Raw genomic sequence first — 15953 nt, forward strand, 5'->3', positions numbered from 1 at the left:
CTCGCTCTTCACACACAGACAACACACACACTCTCTTTCTTTTGTTTCTGACTTGAGTTCCATCCTTCATAAGTGGCCCCAAAGGCCTTTGGTAAATGGATATGTTAAAGCGTTGCACAAACACAGCAGATATTTATAGACAGTATCATCTTTGATTGATAGAAACAAATATCAGCAAATGTTGGAAAATGGGAAGTCAGACAGAAGTGTGTCCAGCAGTTTGGATTCATTCTGGACAATGGACTCCATTCATCAGAACACGTTTACCTGCGGGGATCCGTCGGATCCCTGTTCCCTGGTCTTTCTGGCCAGTCTTTTCTTCTTCTTATGAAGTGGTTTGGACTCCAGGATCATTTCCTCCAGCTCAAAGGTGGGGTCACAGTTTAGTCTCCGTCTCTTTAAAAACAAACAAAAAAAGACTTTTAAGGAGATTGAAGGAAGATTCCATGTTAGACGTTACAGGTTTACATAAAACAAGTGGAAAAAAACCTGAATCGTTCAGATTTTTCCAAACCAAAGAGTTAAATTAATGTGCACTAATTTAATTTTCCATCGGACTTTTCCTTTTTTATTCTCTGGACAGACATCGACTACACAGTTGTGCTACTTTGTCACAATGTATGAAAACATTCAAAGGAGTTACTCCTTATTAAAGACTTTTGTATTGAAGTCATATTTATTGTTGGACTTCATTACAAACCTTCAGCTACAATCTGCATAAATAACTGCAGCTGCCATTAAAACCATCATCTAGCTGCCAGATTTCAGAAAACAGTTTTAAAATTAAGATTTATTGAGGTGTAAATATAGTAGCATTGCTTGCTTTGGTAATTAGATATTAATTGACTGGCCACATGTTGGAAAATGTTACAAAGTCATTCCTAATGGGCTTCTAGTGAACCGCAGTGAGAAATATTTTCCACAAATGGAGTAAACGTGGAAGAGATTAACCTTTAAAGGAGTGACTGACTGAAGAAAATGACTCCAGTAGTGATTTGATTACTCATCCAGGAGGTCAGAAAAGAACTAAAACAACATCTAAAGTCTTACAGGTCAACATTTATGATGTACATTTACTAAAAGACAAAAGGAATTGGAGAAAAAAATGCATCCAAGGCAGGAACAACTACCGATCTAACAGAACACCGTCGTCCAACTCATAATTTTGAGAAAAGGTTATGATGATCCTTAAGACTTTTAATATCTTCTTCTAGAAGGTACTTATCCTACACTATATGTAAAAGCAGAACAGCATTTAAAGAAGAACGTCATCATGGCAGCGAACATAGAGGTTGAAGTGTGATGGTTTTCTCTGCTAATTCAGGACCAGGACGACTTGATACTATTACTGAAACCATCAATTCTGATCTTTAGCAGAAAATCCCATACGGAGAACATCTGGGCAACAGTTTGTGACATTTAACCTCATCATATGAGGGTTATGCAGCAGGAAATAATCCAAAGCACATCAGGAAGTCAACCTCTTCAAGGGTAAAAATAAAAATAAAAAATAAAAATGAAAGTCTGGATTGGAATCGGTAAAAGTCTGGACATGAATCCAAATGATACACTGCAGTATGATTTGAAACAAGAAATTGATTCCTAAAAATTCTTTAATATGAGAGAATAAAAAAAATCTGCAAAGACCAGTGGGTCAAAATTCTACCATAAGAATTTAAAAACTGCATTTTGTATTTATGAAGGTCATTTTTGTCCAGTATCAAAAATTATTTGATGATCTGAAATGTTGAAGACAAAACAAAAAAAAAAAAAAAAAACGAGACAAAAACTTTTTAAGGTACTGTATAAGTAAAAGTACAAAGAAGATTGATGTAGTCATAATATGATTATTCTGGTATTAGAATAGTAGAATAAAAATTCAGCAGCATTTGTATGAATATTTTGCTGTCTAATACAAAGAGTCAGTCAGTTTTCCTATTTTTTATCCTCACATTAGGAATAAAGCCTGGAGGAAGCTGTTTGTTGAGAACTGCATCCCAGTTGACGTCAGACATGTAATCCAGATCTTGGAGCTCTGCGAGACACGAGATGCGCTTCTGGACATCTATGCACAGCAACTGAAGCAGAGAAAAAGATTTTAGACAGAATCATTGTGTACAAGTTGGGATCAGAGTCTCAGTGAGACACTGACAGGTGGATGTGCTTCGCCTGAAGGATGAGGCAGAAAACTGACGGGAAGAAGACACCTTTCAGAAGTCAGGCAGGCTGGAAGGAGAGGGAGATAGATTCCAAAACAAGGAGGAATAGAAAGAGAGGGAAATGAAATGAAATGAATTCAGGTAGCAAATGATAGTGCAGAGAAAACAGTCGTCCTGAGAAGCCTGGAAGATGAAGGACAAATGAATTGAGCATGGAATTTTCTTTTCATTCTCACTTTCCCTTCTCTCCGCTCTTTTCTTCCCCCTTGCAAACACACACACACACACACGCACACGCACACAAACTCACACACTTTCACATGCAACAGGAATGCCAATGAGCTCAGAGGAGTCTGAGCACGAAGCAATGCAACAGTTAGACTGCAGTGAATTGCTGGCAAGAGAAGATGATCAAACAAGAGAAAGTCCTTCAGTTTTACAAATGCATCTCAATGACGAGAACCTTTTAGAGATTATGAACATTAAAAGTTATTATTGTTCAGCACAGCTTGCCTAGTCTGTGCAGAACATCTACCCATGTTTACTCTGTGAAGCATGACCTGTTTGCTCTATGAAGAATGTCTGTTGCTCATAGCAAACTACATTTTGAACAGTTTATATGTATTGAAGTATACACAGCGACTACTGCAGTCAACCCCATTGAAAGCCTCATGGTCATTCCACCAAATTTCTGAACTCTTCTTGAGTTAAAACATTAGTATTGTTGCTTCTAGATGAATATGACCTTTTTTTATTTGCATTATTTGAGATCTGAAAGCACTGCATCTTCTTCATTGCTTTCAGCATTTCTTATTTTCTGCAAATAAATGCTACAGTTTTGCTTGGAATTTCAGAGACATGTTGTCAGTAGTTCATTGAATAAAAGAACAATATTCATTTCACTCAAACAAAAAGTAAAATCTGAGAAACAGATCACTTTAAGTGGTCTCTTGATTTTTTCCAGAGCTGTTTGTATACATATGTAAATGTATTGAAACCAAACTGTACAATCTGCTTCTGCTTCAGGGTGAAGTTAGTAACTTTTAACTTTGTCATATTTTCTTCTATGCTTTGAAATCAACTGGGCATCTTTGGATGCAAGTTAGGCTGAAATGCTCTAACACTGCCCTCATGTGACCAAACTATAACAACAAGACTCCTCCGATTTTAACCAACTCATGCTGATATTACTCTAATCTGATCTTAATAACCTTGTAGACATTAATAGAAATGTACCTTTCTGAGTAGAGACTTCATTTCCAGAGACCAGGCTGCTGGGTAAGTTGGATGGACTTTGTGGAACATTTGTAGAATCTCATTAGATGGTGTGTTGGATCTCATCACATATGGTCTCTGAAATAGCAACAAAGAGTGGAGATGGGAGGAGAAGAGAAGAGATATTCCCCTTGCTCACACCTTTTATGGTCTCATTTTCTGCTCTGATAAAGACAAATGACAGCATTGAGGACAAGGGGAATAAGGGATGAAGTTTTGTCTTTGGATGAAACAAAGTGATTCAAGATGGAGAGGTGAAAAGACAGTGCAAGACAAAATGGATACGTTTCGTATTTTTCCGTGTCATAATTTAATACCCCAGGTGTCGCGATACCTCCCCACTTTCATTTACCTGTAACTGAACGCATGACAGTCCTAACAATCCAGTTCCCATTATTCTAACTCAACTGTGCAGTTAAAACAGTTCAGGAGGTTGGAAGGAATAAAACAAATTGACAAGAATTGATTTGTTCCTCTGCAGAGCTCAGCACATTGCAGCTAATGGTCAGGCAAAGGTGAAATAAAGCGAGGCATTAATGTGGTGCAATGTGGCAGAGCAGCTTAAGAAAGATAGTTTAAGTAGAAGTCATGATAAGATTTAAAGTCTTGTGAAAATAGCTGCCCTCACGGCCTGTTCATTTTGATTAAGACGGCCCTGTTCTCAGAAGGTTCTTGTTCAAGACCCTCCTGTGTTCCTTAAAGTGCCACAAAAAATGTTTCTTCATAGCATTTCCTCACAGATACCAGGACCTGAAGACTAAAAGTAGCTCATTACAGAGTAACTAGTTACATTTACTTCAATAACTTAAAAAAAAGCACTTTTATGACAAGATTTACTTTTATTTGTGTAATAATGATAAAGTCTGAATAAAATTACAGTGTGTAACTTCACTGAGTGAAGAAGAAAAATGTTTTAACCAAAAATGCAGAGAAAGAAACTTAAACTTTATTTAAAACAAAACTTCTTGTATGTACAAGAAATTATGTTAATTAATAAATTAATGTTAATATAATCTGACGAGGCTGTCGACCCATTTAGAGGTCAAGAAGGTACAGTAAACATTTTAGTTTGTCACTAGAAGCACTTTGCCCTGCTCTAATATTTATTTTACATACATAAATACATATTTTGAAATAGTAGGTAAGATATTGTGTCCAGTATGATCAATTACTCTGTACTCAAGTTGCCTTTTTAAATGTTTTAGCTACAGTATATGTAAAATAAATGATTTTAGCATATTTAAAGTCAGTAACAGACTGAAGTTCTTGCAGTCTGTACAGTGGATAAGATGTTTCAAATAATAGAAAGAAAAATAATGCATTGTCTGACAAATAGTTTGGTTAGACTAGGAGAAAAAAAACACTTCTCTACATCTTAGGTCAGCTTTGATTGCCATTTCAAGTGTTGAGAGAGTTCCAGCTTTTTTAAATTTAAATAGAACAGAAAGGAAAATAAGTGAAAACTCATTTCTCATCCATGATGGAACAGAGACATTTTATGCAAGAAAGTGATTTTTTTAAATGATTGACCTCCCTTAACTTTGCGAAATGCTGATTACTGATTTGTTCAGCACCTCCTTGCAAGAATCATATGTACTACTGACTACAGACAGACAGGCCCAAGGTCACACAGAGGTCAGCCATTTGTGTTTGTTACCTGTCCTCTCAGTAGTTCATAGGCTGCAATCCCCAGAGACCACCAGTCAACAGAGAAGGAGTATCCAGGGTGGGATCCTTCGAAGCTCTGGAACAGCTCAGGAGCTGAACAGAATAAAACACAATATTATTAAAACATCACAACATTCCAGGTTACTTAACATAGGAAAAAACTTTGAGACATTTTTTTATTTATTTAGATTGTATTTGGCTTAGGGCTGCACAGTGGCGCAGTTGGTAGAGCTGTTGCCTTGCAGCAAGAAGGTTCTGGGTTCGATTCCCGGCCCCGGTCTTTCTGCATGGAGTCTCCATGTTCTCCCTGTGCATGGTGGGTTTTCTCTGGGTACTCCGGTTTCCTCCCACAGTCCAAAAACATGACTGTCAGGTTAATTGGCCTCTCCAAATTGTCCCTAGGTGTGAGTGTGTGTGCATGGCTGTGTGTCCTGTGTGTCTCTGTGTTGCCCTGCGACAGACTGGTGACCTGTCCAGGGTGACCCCGCCTCTCGCCCAGTATGCTAGCTGGAGAGGAACCAGCAACCCCCCTGACCCCACTGCGGGACAATGGTGTAAGAAAATGGATGGATGTATTTGGCTTAGCTGAATACTCTGTCAAAACACAGAAATATTACAGAAACATCAATCAAATCAATCAAATTTTATTTGTAAAGCACATTTCAGCAGCAAGGCATTTCAAAGTGCTTTACAGCAATAAACACAAAAATACAGAGTTACAAGAAATAAAAAGAAATTAAGATGTTGAACGTTATTAAGCCTGACGTAGTGACAGCTTTTAAAAATTTAGCTTGAAAATTTTGTGACTGTTGAAAATGCATAAGACATTTTGTTCCCCCTTTCACAATGAATTTTTTTATACATGTTCTAATCTGTTTTATTCTGCACTAGATCACACATGGTGACGCATCAGGCTCAAAAATACATGTGGAGACTTCAGGGACATTGCTGGCCTGTTGGTTCTGGGCATAAAATGATGAATTTCATCCTTTTTGACAGGAGAGACGATCAAACAGACTTCAAGTCTGATTGCTTATGTTTTAAATATTTCACATAGCAGACAGCGCAGTCAGGCTGTGACTAATGGTTGGTTATTTTTTCCTCTAATAGAAGAGAATCATCTATTCTGGGGTAAACTGTGTTCTGCTTGTTTGCTCACACATCATCTAACAAACCTCCATGCTTTTTATGATGCTGCAGAGGCACTGACTAATACATTTCATTGTGTTAATGCTTTGTTGTTTTTCTTAAACTTTTACTTTCACAGGATTATGCTCACAGAAAAGTCTTTTGAAACCTCAAATGTTTTTTATTCTTCCAGTATTTAGCCCGTCTCATTTCCCCATCAACTCTTACCAGTTTCCCTTCCTGCTAATGAAAGAATCCCAGCAGCATGATGCTGCCACCACATTTCACCAAGCAGATGGTAGCACATAGAGAAATAGGTTTATTTGTCCTGTGATATCACATATTACTAAAACATTGATCAACTCAAACTAAATCCTTTTGGGGATATTTGTCCAACTCACACTAAAACTTGTATTTTTGTCTTTTTTTATTGTGAGATGAAGGTTAATTGATTTTAAGATTTCTGTGTATATTTTGACCAGAGTTGCCATCATGCTTGATTTTCCACTTTAAGCTTGTCACACAGGATTCTAATATCAATCTGAGGAAGAATCACTCACTTTACAGGATTCCAACTTTTCACATTTACAAAAAAAAATGTCTGTTTGGAGCAAAAACAAAACCTCAAACCTTGAAAAACAGAAAAATAAATGTTCTACCTCATCATTTATATCCCCCTGAAATCCTATTAACTCCCATCTAATCTCACAGAGGCTGAATCCACATCAAAGTGATGCATTTAGGAGTCACAGTGAGGAGAAGCACATCTGTGCCTAAAGGGATCAACTTTCTCTTTTTTTAGAGACAGTAGTGCTTCAAATTATACAGGTTTTTTTATAAACATACAAAAATGTCTAATAACTATAAAGCCTTTCATTAGTTTTCTTCTAGAGTCAATAAAAATTAAAATACAGAAATATCAAGCACTAAGTAATTTCACCTAAAACAGTATTTTTACAAATCCAGAGCAAATTAGTGCTGGTGGATTTTAATGAGCTGCTGCATTTACCTGATCGAACTAAAGCATAAACTGAAATGAAAACCTTCTGTTAAAAGTTATATAATAAATACAATTTTCTTTACTTGAGTTATTATTGCCTTACATTAAAATGTAATAATCTGAAATATTTAGGTAGTATAAAAAAATAAAAAGGTGAAATTACAAAAGAAGCTTTTTTTTTTTTCTCTAAAACAGAAACAGTCTTTTTTATTCCATCTTTCACCTTTGACAAAAGACTGCTCCTCTTTAAATAAATAAGTAAAATTCTCTGGTCAGTGTTTGATATTTTCATGTAAAAACATCAAAGATGATATAAATCAAGGATGATTTATAAGTGCATGTATAAATCTTTCTATGAGAAATGTCAGAACTTGTCTTTTTACTCACCAACAACTAACAAGTCAAACTGAGTTTCAAACCAAAAGGGGAGGAATCCTCACTGCAGTTTGTTCAGTGAGTTGGATTCAGCCCAGATCCAACTGGACTTTGAAGACTTGAGAAAAACGTTCTGATCTTACCCATGTATGGTTTGGTTCCAGCGATTGATGTTGCCTTCAGGTCTTCTTTTACAATGGCTGCAATGTTGAAGTCCGTCAGATGGACATGGCCTGCAGATGAGATGAATCACATTATTACTTCTACAATCAGTGGAGTTTTCAGGCAGGTTTATCCTAAATCTTAGTTTTTTTTTTTATCAAAGAAGAAGACATCCATTGTACAACCAATTAAATTACTCCTTATTGATTATTCTTTGATTCTGTGAGGGAGGCAGTAGCAACGTCGGTGGTTTTCAAAGTCACAGCTTTGACCTGAGCCTTAACATGGTGAGAGCGAGAAGGCCTAGTCATTACTATGCTCACTGATCACACACTAATGAGCTGAATGTGGGATATGTGCCTGCATACGCTACATCTTTCTATACCTTGGGCAGTTAGAGTGCAGCCGTGTATGCAGAGCAGTGATTACTCGGATGAATGGGTGTCCCTCCTGACCCTTTATACATAAAAAATGACTTTAGTTAAAAAGAAATACACAAATGAAGCAGACATGAGAGTTTAAGTAGAGAAATGCTGTCAGAACCATCTAGCTCACTTTGTCTCTCTCGCTTTAAACTTTTCTTTTGTTGAATTAGACATGCTTATTGCAGAATTATTTAAAAAATCAACATGACAAACATCCACATAAAACACAACATTGCAGACATTTAACACGTTCCCTCACACTCAACAGCACCTAAAGTTTCACTCCTGCAGTCTGAAGGAAAACCAACAACAGAAATTCCCAAACATGCTTTCTATTCAATTAATTAAATATGAAGCTTTGTGTAAAGCACACATTACAATATCCCCTTATCTTACAACCTGCCACAGTTTGCAGAAGTTAACAGTTCTCTGTTTATCATATAAATCCATCATCAACATGTTGGTGTGTATCTTTCTTGAATTTTACCACGCAGTTGGTAAACGTAAAACCCAAAGCTGTTATTTTTGATTATTTCCAAGAAGCATTTCTGTTTTACATGTGGAAAGGTAGAATTTGTGGCCGGACTTGAACCCGGCTCTTCACAGCTGTTCCCCACGCAGCCCGACGGAGATTGAACAGGTTTTCATGGAAGAATGGAATAAAATTGCCGTGTCCAGATGTGCAGCCTGATTGAAACGTTTCCACAGAGACGCCACGCTGTGATTTCAGTCAAAGGTCCATCTACGACCATGAAGGAATCACTCATTTATGTAACATATCTTTTATTGTCATTCTGCAGAAATCAGTCTTTACTATGACATTATGTTTGATGTTTTTCCTTTTTTTTTGCTTAAAACAGTCAAATATTGTTGATCTTATAAAAGCAATAAAAAGTGTAAAACATTCAAGGGGTTGAGTACTTATTATAGGCTCTAAGTAGCAAAAACTACTAAAAATAAGAGATAAATTCATTATTTAAATTTGTGAAAAGTATAACGTGGGTTTGAGACAAAAATGACAAGAAAACGACAAAATATAAAAAGATGAAACAAAAAAAATATATCCAAGTACTTTAATAAACGTATCGACAGCCGTGGTCTTTCCCTCCCCACCTGTATGAATATCAATATCATTGGTGATCTGTGGATTGATGAGCTCATCCTAGTCAAAGCTGCTCTGCTTCGCAGCAATTAAAACTTGTAACTTTAAGGACTCAGTTGGGAATTAATAACCGTTCTTCATGTCTCCAGTTGTTTGTTTGGGGTGGAGAAATGATCTGCAGCTGACGTCACAACATTCTCGTCATGGACTGTGTCTGTTTTTGTAGGAAACATGAACAGCAGCTCACAGTGGATAACCTAGACAACGGCACCCCAGGTCCTCGTCCCTGCATCCCCGGGCTATGTTGCCTAACAAAGCGCCATCACTTGGGCATGAGTAAATTGTTTTTCCCCTATATGAAGCAGCTCCCTGTGGAATAAAAGGATCACAGGTCAATTTGTGCTTTCAAATTTCCCCATGTGGAGGAGAAAGCAGCTCACTTCCCCCTCTGATGGCTCATGTTGTGTGTAAGAGTTCAGTGAGGAGACAAACTCCAGCTCTGTGTTAAAAAAACATGCTGGAGTGCATAAACAGATAAAAGTGCACTGAGTTTGTAAGAGCGTAAGCAGACAAAGAGAGAGATTACAGGTGAGCATTTGTTGTTCTGCTGAATTAATCCGACTAAATCTGATAAAACTGTCTTTTTTCCCTCCTAATCTTCTCATATCTCTGATGTTTGTCCTTTCTTTGACAAATCCTTTCAGAAATGTTTGCTCATCACTTTTCCTCTTCTTGTTGAGCGGCTCATCTCATCTCATCTGCCTCTCTCCCTCTCAGCTCCCTGCCTTCTTTGTTTCTCTCTACTTTGCCTCCTTTCCATTTTGACAGCAGGACGTTGATCCTACATGTCCCCTAAGCTCCCTGAGCAGATGTCCACTGTCCCCTGAGATCTCAGGACTTCTGTCTCTGTCCAAGTGCTCATATGTCACTCCACTACATTTCCTGGCCAGTGTTCAGGCTGTTAGTTTTTACGTTTTTATTCCTTATGGACTGCTTTAAAAATTCAAATAAATACAAAACTTGCATAATTTTCCTTTGAGGCTTCAGATAAAATCACTCTCAAAAGTCACTTTATCAAAGTTTGGTGATGTAAAAAACGAGACGCTTATGAATAATGTCTAAACTTCTACTTCTTCACATTATAGTGTAATAATGCTCTGCAATCCAACCGTAAAAACATCCATCCATCCATTTTCTTACACCCTTGTCCCTTAATGGGGTCAGGAGGTGCTGCTGCCTCTCCAGCTAACGTTCCGGGCGAGAGGCGGGGTCACCTGGACGGGTCACCCTGGACAGGTCGCCAGTCTGTTGCAGGGCAACAGAGACACACAGGACAAACAACCATGCACACACACACTCACACCTAGGGACAATTTGGAGAGGCCAGTTAACCTGACAGTCATGTTTTTGGACTGTGGGAGGAAACTAGCTGTAAAAACACGTTGAATGAAAAATAAAAAAGTTGAGAAAGATGAATTAAGTGTTTCCATCAGCAATGTAACACTTTTTTGTTTAGCCTTTTGATTAAAATTCAGCAGTCAGTCAGTCTCCTTTGGTAGGAGTGAGTGAGTGAGCGCCTCGTAACCTGACAATATTTACCCACTGCAGCTTGCAAACGATTATCAAATCTAAACTCTTTTGTCCAAATTTCCTGTTCATTTGTAATTCTCTCACAAAGTTTGGTTGTTTTAAACCAGGTGCAGATGTTTTATTTAAAGAAAATAATTCCACCGTGCAAAAAAGACAACATAGTTCCAACACATGGAGACACAGCAGACTGCTGTCACAATCAGAACATAACCAATAATTTCTTATAAAATTTCTGACCAGTTTAGATTTCACCTTTGTTGTTTCAAATATTTTACAATTATTACATGTCTTACTGTGCCATGAGTCTAACATGATGTGGTGGATTTTTTATCAACAACTATATGCTTATAAATATTTTTAACTTCTTTGTTGAGCTAAAATGAAGCAATAAAGGAAGGAAAATCACACAAAGGATAGTAAATTTATTTTAGTTCAATCTGATTGATTAATTTAATGCTAAAATTAAATTAAACGAGGTTCAATAAAGTATACGTTTAAGGATGTGTATTGCAACCAGGTGTTTGCATCTGTAAATTCTTTATATTTCTTTCCTCCAATAAACTTGTATTATTCTTTTTTAAATCATGGAAATCGGAAAATCTAGACATTTCTACAGGGGTGTACATACTTTTGGGAGCCACTCTTCTCTTTTGGGATCTTTTTGGTTATACACAGATCAGGTGTCTCAGATATTCAATCAAACTGAAGCCAAAGGAGTAAATTCAACATCACATTTGACTCTTTTCCCCTAATAATGACCATCAGTCAATTGTTTAAGTGCTGCAGTTCATGTACAAGTAGAAACAGTTGAAAACTAAACAGAAAAAGTAATTCTCCATTTATACTGCTGTGACACACATCTGCAATTTCATTGTATTATTCACCTGATGAAGGCATCTCATCGCATCTTAAATCCTTTTTTCCAGAGTGCATAAATAAATCTACATAGTGCACCACATCTTAAAAAGTTTGTGTTGGACCTGCGTACAGGGAGCCGTAACTGGAACTGCTTTATATTCCTCTTCATTAGCATTTTGATGAAACATTTTATAGTCTATATTAACACTCCTTTGATTTACTATTGTTCCGTTCAACATCTTTTACACAAACACACACACGACCACACATACACTTCTGTTTCTGCCTCTTTTCTCCCAGCAGCTCAAAATTCTGATTTTGAGCAGAATTTTCCCGTTAAGCAGACACGAGACGTGACGTTCACCGTTTCATCCATGTTCCTCACACACCAACCAACCAGCTCATGGAAAGTCATAGTTTGGAATAGAAATGGCACAGAGCCTCCTTAAACTCAGACTGACATTCTCTATGTCATTTTTCCAAAGATAAACTATAACATGAGACAGATAAAGCTCTTTTAAACTTTGTGGTAAAAGCTGATTTAATAAAGCATCTTACCGTGCTCATCCAGAAGTATGTTGTCAGGTTTGATGTCTCTGAAATGGAAAACACAAAGTGCCGTGAGATTAGAATGTGTTAACATCAAAATGGGTTTTAGCTCCAACTACAAAAGCAGCTGTTGACTTTTGAGGTTTGTAAAACACAATTACCTTTAACTGTCTTTGTGTTTTTGGTCAGAATTAAAGATTGTCCAACAAAGCCGTCTGGCAAAATATATATATTTTAGTCATAAAAACATTTGAATCATAAGAAAACAATCCTTAAAAAAATCTTAAACCCAGAAATTAGTGGCATTGACTTTTTTTTAACTTCATAATAAGATTTGAAAATATAGAACAGGGGACAACTTAACCCTCATTATCCGTTGTCATGTTCAGTTAATTTAAAAATTAGTTTCAAAGAAAAAATTGTATAGAAAAAACTTTTCTTCCATAGTTGTTTATTGTCACTTTAGGTTAAGATTATCACACCAGATTAAATTATTTTCTTCTGAATTGAAAAACAAGTACTTTGTTCATGATTCATGTCTTGTTTTAAAATGTAATTTATTTTTCTGGATGCTTAGCATTGTTTTCTCGCTGTATTATCAAAACCTTTTGATAATTATTTAGAATTTCTAACAGCACATTTACAAATGTAAGTAAAATTGTTATTATGATAGTAGCTAACAGTATCATTGATGAATTATTATGTGAGGATATGAGACTAATTATACATTATTATATGTATTTTTTCTCATTTGTATAGATTGTGTTTCTAAAACTTTTATTGAATTTAATGAAGTATTTTTGAATTTAATTGAATCAATAAATGCTTGTCAAACAAACCTGGAAAAGCACAAGTTTTCACCAACCAGTGAGAAAGTTGACTTCATGGAGAAATAACTTCCTCACTTTTATTTCTTAGTTTAAATAAATTCCATATTTACAAGCATCACAAACAAACAATGAGAAAAAAAAGACTCTTAATTGGACTCAGATCTCAAATGTTCACTTCCTTTCCAAGAGTTGAATTTTTGGAGTTAGTTGAGTCATTATTTCATTAAAGTAGAAAATGGACACATAATAAATCAAACTGAAGATTTATTATAACGGCGTTCTCCAGGTGAAAACAAATGAAAATGTGATAAATGACATTCGGGAGAGAGAAGAGAGCTGCAGGCCTGGTTGTGGGAGTAACACTGAAACACCGAAGAAGAACAAGAAGTCACATCTGGACCATCTCGCAAAAACTTGAGAGAGCAAATAATGAGTGAAACAGTAGAAAATAATTGTAATATTTTTTAAACTTTTTTTTCTTGCAACAAGAGTGAAAGGTGAAACCATGGAGACAGAGTTTGTAAATGCACCTAAAACCTGCAGACTGACGTGTTCTGATAAAATGCTTCTCTTCAGTGTAAAGTTTAGTGATGCACTTATGTGACTTCAGGCAAAAACTAAATGAGTGGAAAGGTACAGTGTGTTCTCTGCTTCTCCTCACAGTATTAAAAAAAGAAAAATCCGGAGATGTTCATAAACTGTTTGTACTTTATTGCAACTGGAATTACATTCTTGATTTTGTATTTTTAACACTTGCAATCTCTGTACTAGCATTCCCTCAATTTAAATCCTCTGTTCTATAGGAATGTAGCAATATTTAGCACATTAAAGGCAACAGAAAAAAAAAAAAACACCTGCGCATGCATCTTTGTGTTTCTGTGGTACACTCCTGCACAGAAGGACAACCTGTAGCATGAAGCCAGACTGTTGGACGCTGTGGCACATCGACTGAAATGGGCCCAAGTGGGGTTGAGAAAGGTCGACCATGTAACCCTTAATTAGCTGACATTTCCCTCAAAGGATGGCAGTAAGGGAGCGAAGGGAAGGGAAGTGTCGCTGCTACAAAAGCAAGCTGCAAGGAAACGAGAATGGCTCTTTCACTGCTAAAGGCCAAACTGTCACAACGAAGCCACAGGGGCCAGAAAGGGCCAGGGCACCAAAAAGTCAAATAAACCCAGCCACAGTTTATTAAACATGATTGTTTCTTCCTAAATTGGTTTCTCTAAATTGTCCCTAGGTGTGAGTGTGTGTGCATGGCTGTCTGTCTCCGTGTTGCCCTGTGACGGACAGGTGACCCGTCCAGGTGACCCGTCCAGGTGACCCGTCCAGGTGACCCGTCCAGGTGACCCGCCTCTCGCCTGGAACTTTAGCTGGAGAGGCACCAGCACCTCCTGACCCCACTGAGGGACAAGGGTGTTAGAAAATGGATGGATGGATGGATGGATGGATGGATGGATGGATGGATGGATGGATGGATGGATGGATGGATGGATGGATGGATGGATGGATGGATTCTTTCCCCCCCAACACCAATTCCTGTTAAAAATGGATTCATCTCCTTTGTTCTGCAGAAGTTTTTGAATGTACACTATAGCACGGTTCTCCAATGTGTAAATTATAGTTGGCTTTCCTCCCACTTGACTTTGGGTCCAACATTTCTTTCCCATTTTTATCTTGTTTTAAACCCAGATGTAGTCTGTCACCCAAATATTGCAGTTTGGGTGACATTATATTGTTAAAGTCTACTTTTAGAAAGATCTATTTATTAATGCAACCTCATTCATTGTTTTGCTACTTAAGTAATAATTCTGCAACTATGATTAAACAGAGTAAGAAATGGAGATAATTGGAATACTCAGCTTCTTTAGGCATGGCTCTGCATTTTATGCATTCCCATTAAAATAATAAATATTTTATAAGCCTTGGAGACTCTGAAGCCTCTAGAAACAATCATAATCAATTATCCTGGTTCCTCCGTTGCAATCAATTTAATAAAGATATAAAAAAAACTGAAACAATGCATGTAAGCAAAATTTTGCAACAAAGAAGTACTCTTCATTTTTCATCACAACTGTATAAGAAAAAAAGGATTAAAGTAAGAAACTAGCAGCTGTTCGTTTCCTCCAGCAGTTTGTCATGTGTTGGTATCCTGGGACAACTGAAGCGCAGCATCTATTGGTTCTGAGGAACAGATGGGTCTGCAGCAGCTCCGGTCACAGCAGGGTTATGTGAAGAATGGATTGCTAGATGAGGTGAAACCTCCGCCATCTGCAGCAATTAAAACTGTGACTAAGAATATTTCAGGGGTGAACAACAGCATTATGACAAAAACAGTTCCAAGGATCCACATTATCATTTAGATGAATTAAAGAAGCCAAAGGAAGGAAGAGCTAAATGTTTAGCGCTTTGTAACTTTGTGTGGCGCCCAGACGTGGAAAATCTGCATTTTCTATCAACCAAGTAGGAACAGCAGAAAAGAGTTTGGAAGTCTAAAGCAAAATAAGAATATCTCCTGGTGCTGAGTGTGGCGTAGAAAAGTTCTGATATCATACGTGCTAAAATGTTGGTGTTCCTTTTTAAAGTCCATGACGAAGGGCCAGGTTTACTCAGTGCAAGCTGATCCCTCTGGCTTTTCTTTTGGTTGACTGGCCTTACAAGCTATTAGCAGGATCTAATGACCTCATTACAGCTGCTATGAGAGGACGAAGGGTAAGCTAATCCTCTACCTGGCCATATGATGCGGAACTGTCACTGGAGCTGCCGACACACCTGAGAGTTGAGGCTTTATACACTCACATACACAAGTCCTGGAACAGCAAAGCCGTTTTCTCA

At 37.2% G+C, this 15953-nt stretch overlaps 1 protein-coding gene across 1 annotated transcript in view; it reads right to left on the reverse strand.

Moving 5' to 3' along the window:
• The window catches only part of stk32a (serine/threonine kinase 32A), a 50175-nt gene that overhangs the window by 8714 nt on the left and 25508 nt on the right, over positions 1 to 15953 (reverse strand). The window contains exons 6-11 of the mRNA XM_081615275.1: positions 12301 to 12338; positions 7749 to 7838; positions 5092 to 5195; positions 3396 to 3512; positions 1953 to 2078; positions 268 to 396 (exon numbers count right to left, since the gene is read on the reverse strand). Coding sequence (XP_081471401.1) covers positions 268 to 396; positions 1953 to 2078; positions 3396 to 3512; positions 5092 to 5195; positions 7749 to 7838; positions 12301 to 12338 — 604 coding nt within the window. The remainder of the gene's footprint in view (positions 1 to 267; positions 397 to 1952; positions 2079 to 3395; positions 3513 to 5091; positions 5196 to 7748; positions 7839 to 12300; positions 12339 to 15953) is intronic.

This window comes from Poecilia reticulata, chromosome 14, assembly GCF_904066995.2.
Source record: "Poecilia reticulata chromosome 14, P_reticulata-male-v2, whole genome shotgun sequence".
Taxonomy (NCBI): domain Eukaryota; kingdom Metazoa; phylum Chordata; class Actinopteri; order Cyprinodontiformes; family Poeciliidae; genus Poecilia; species Poecilia reticulata.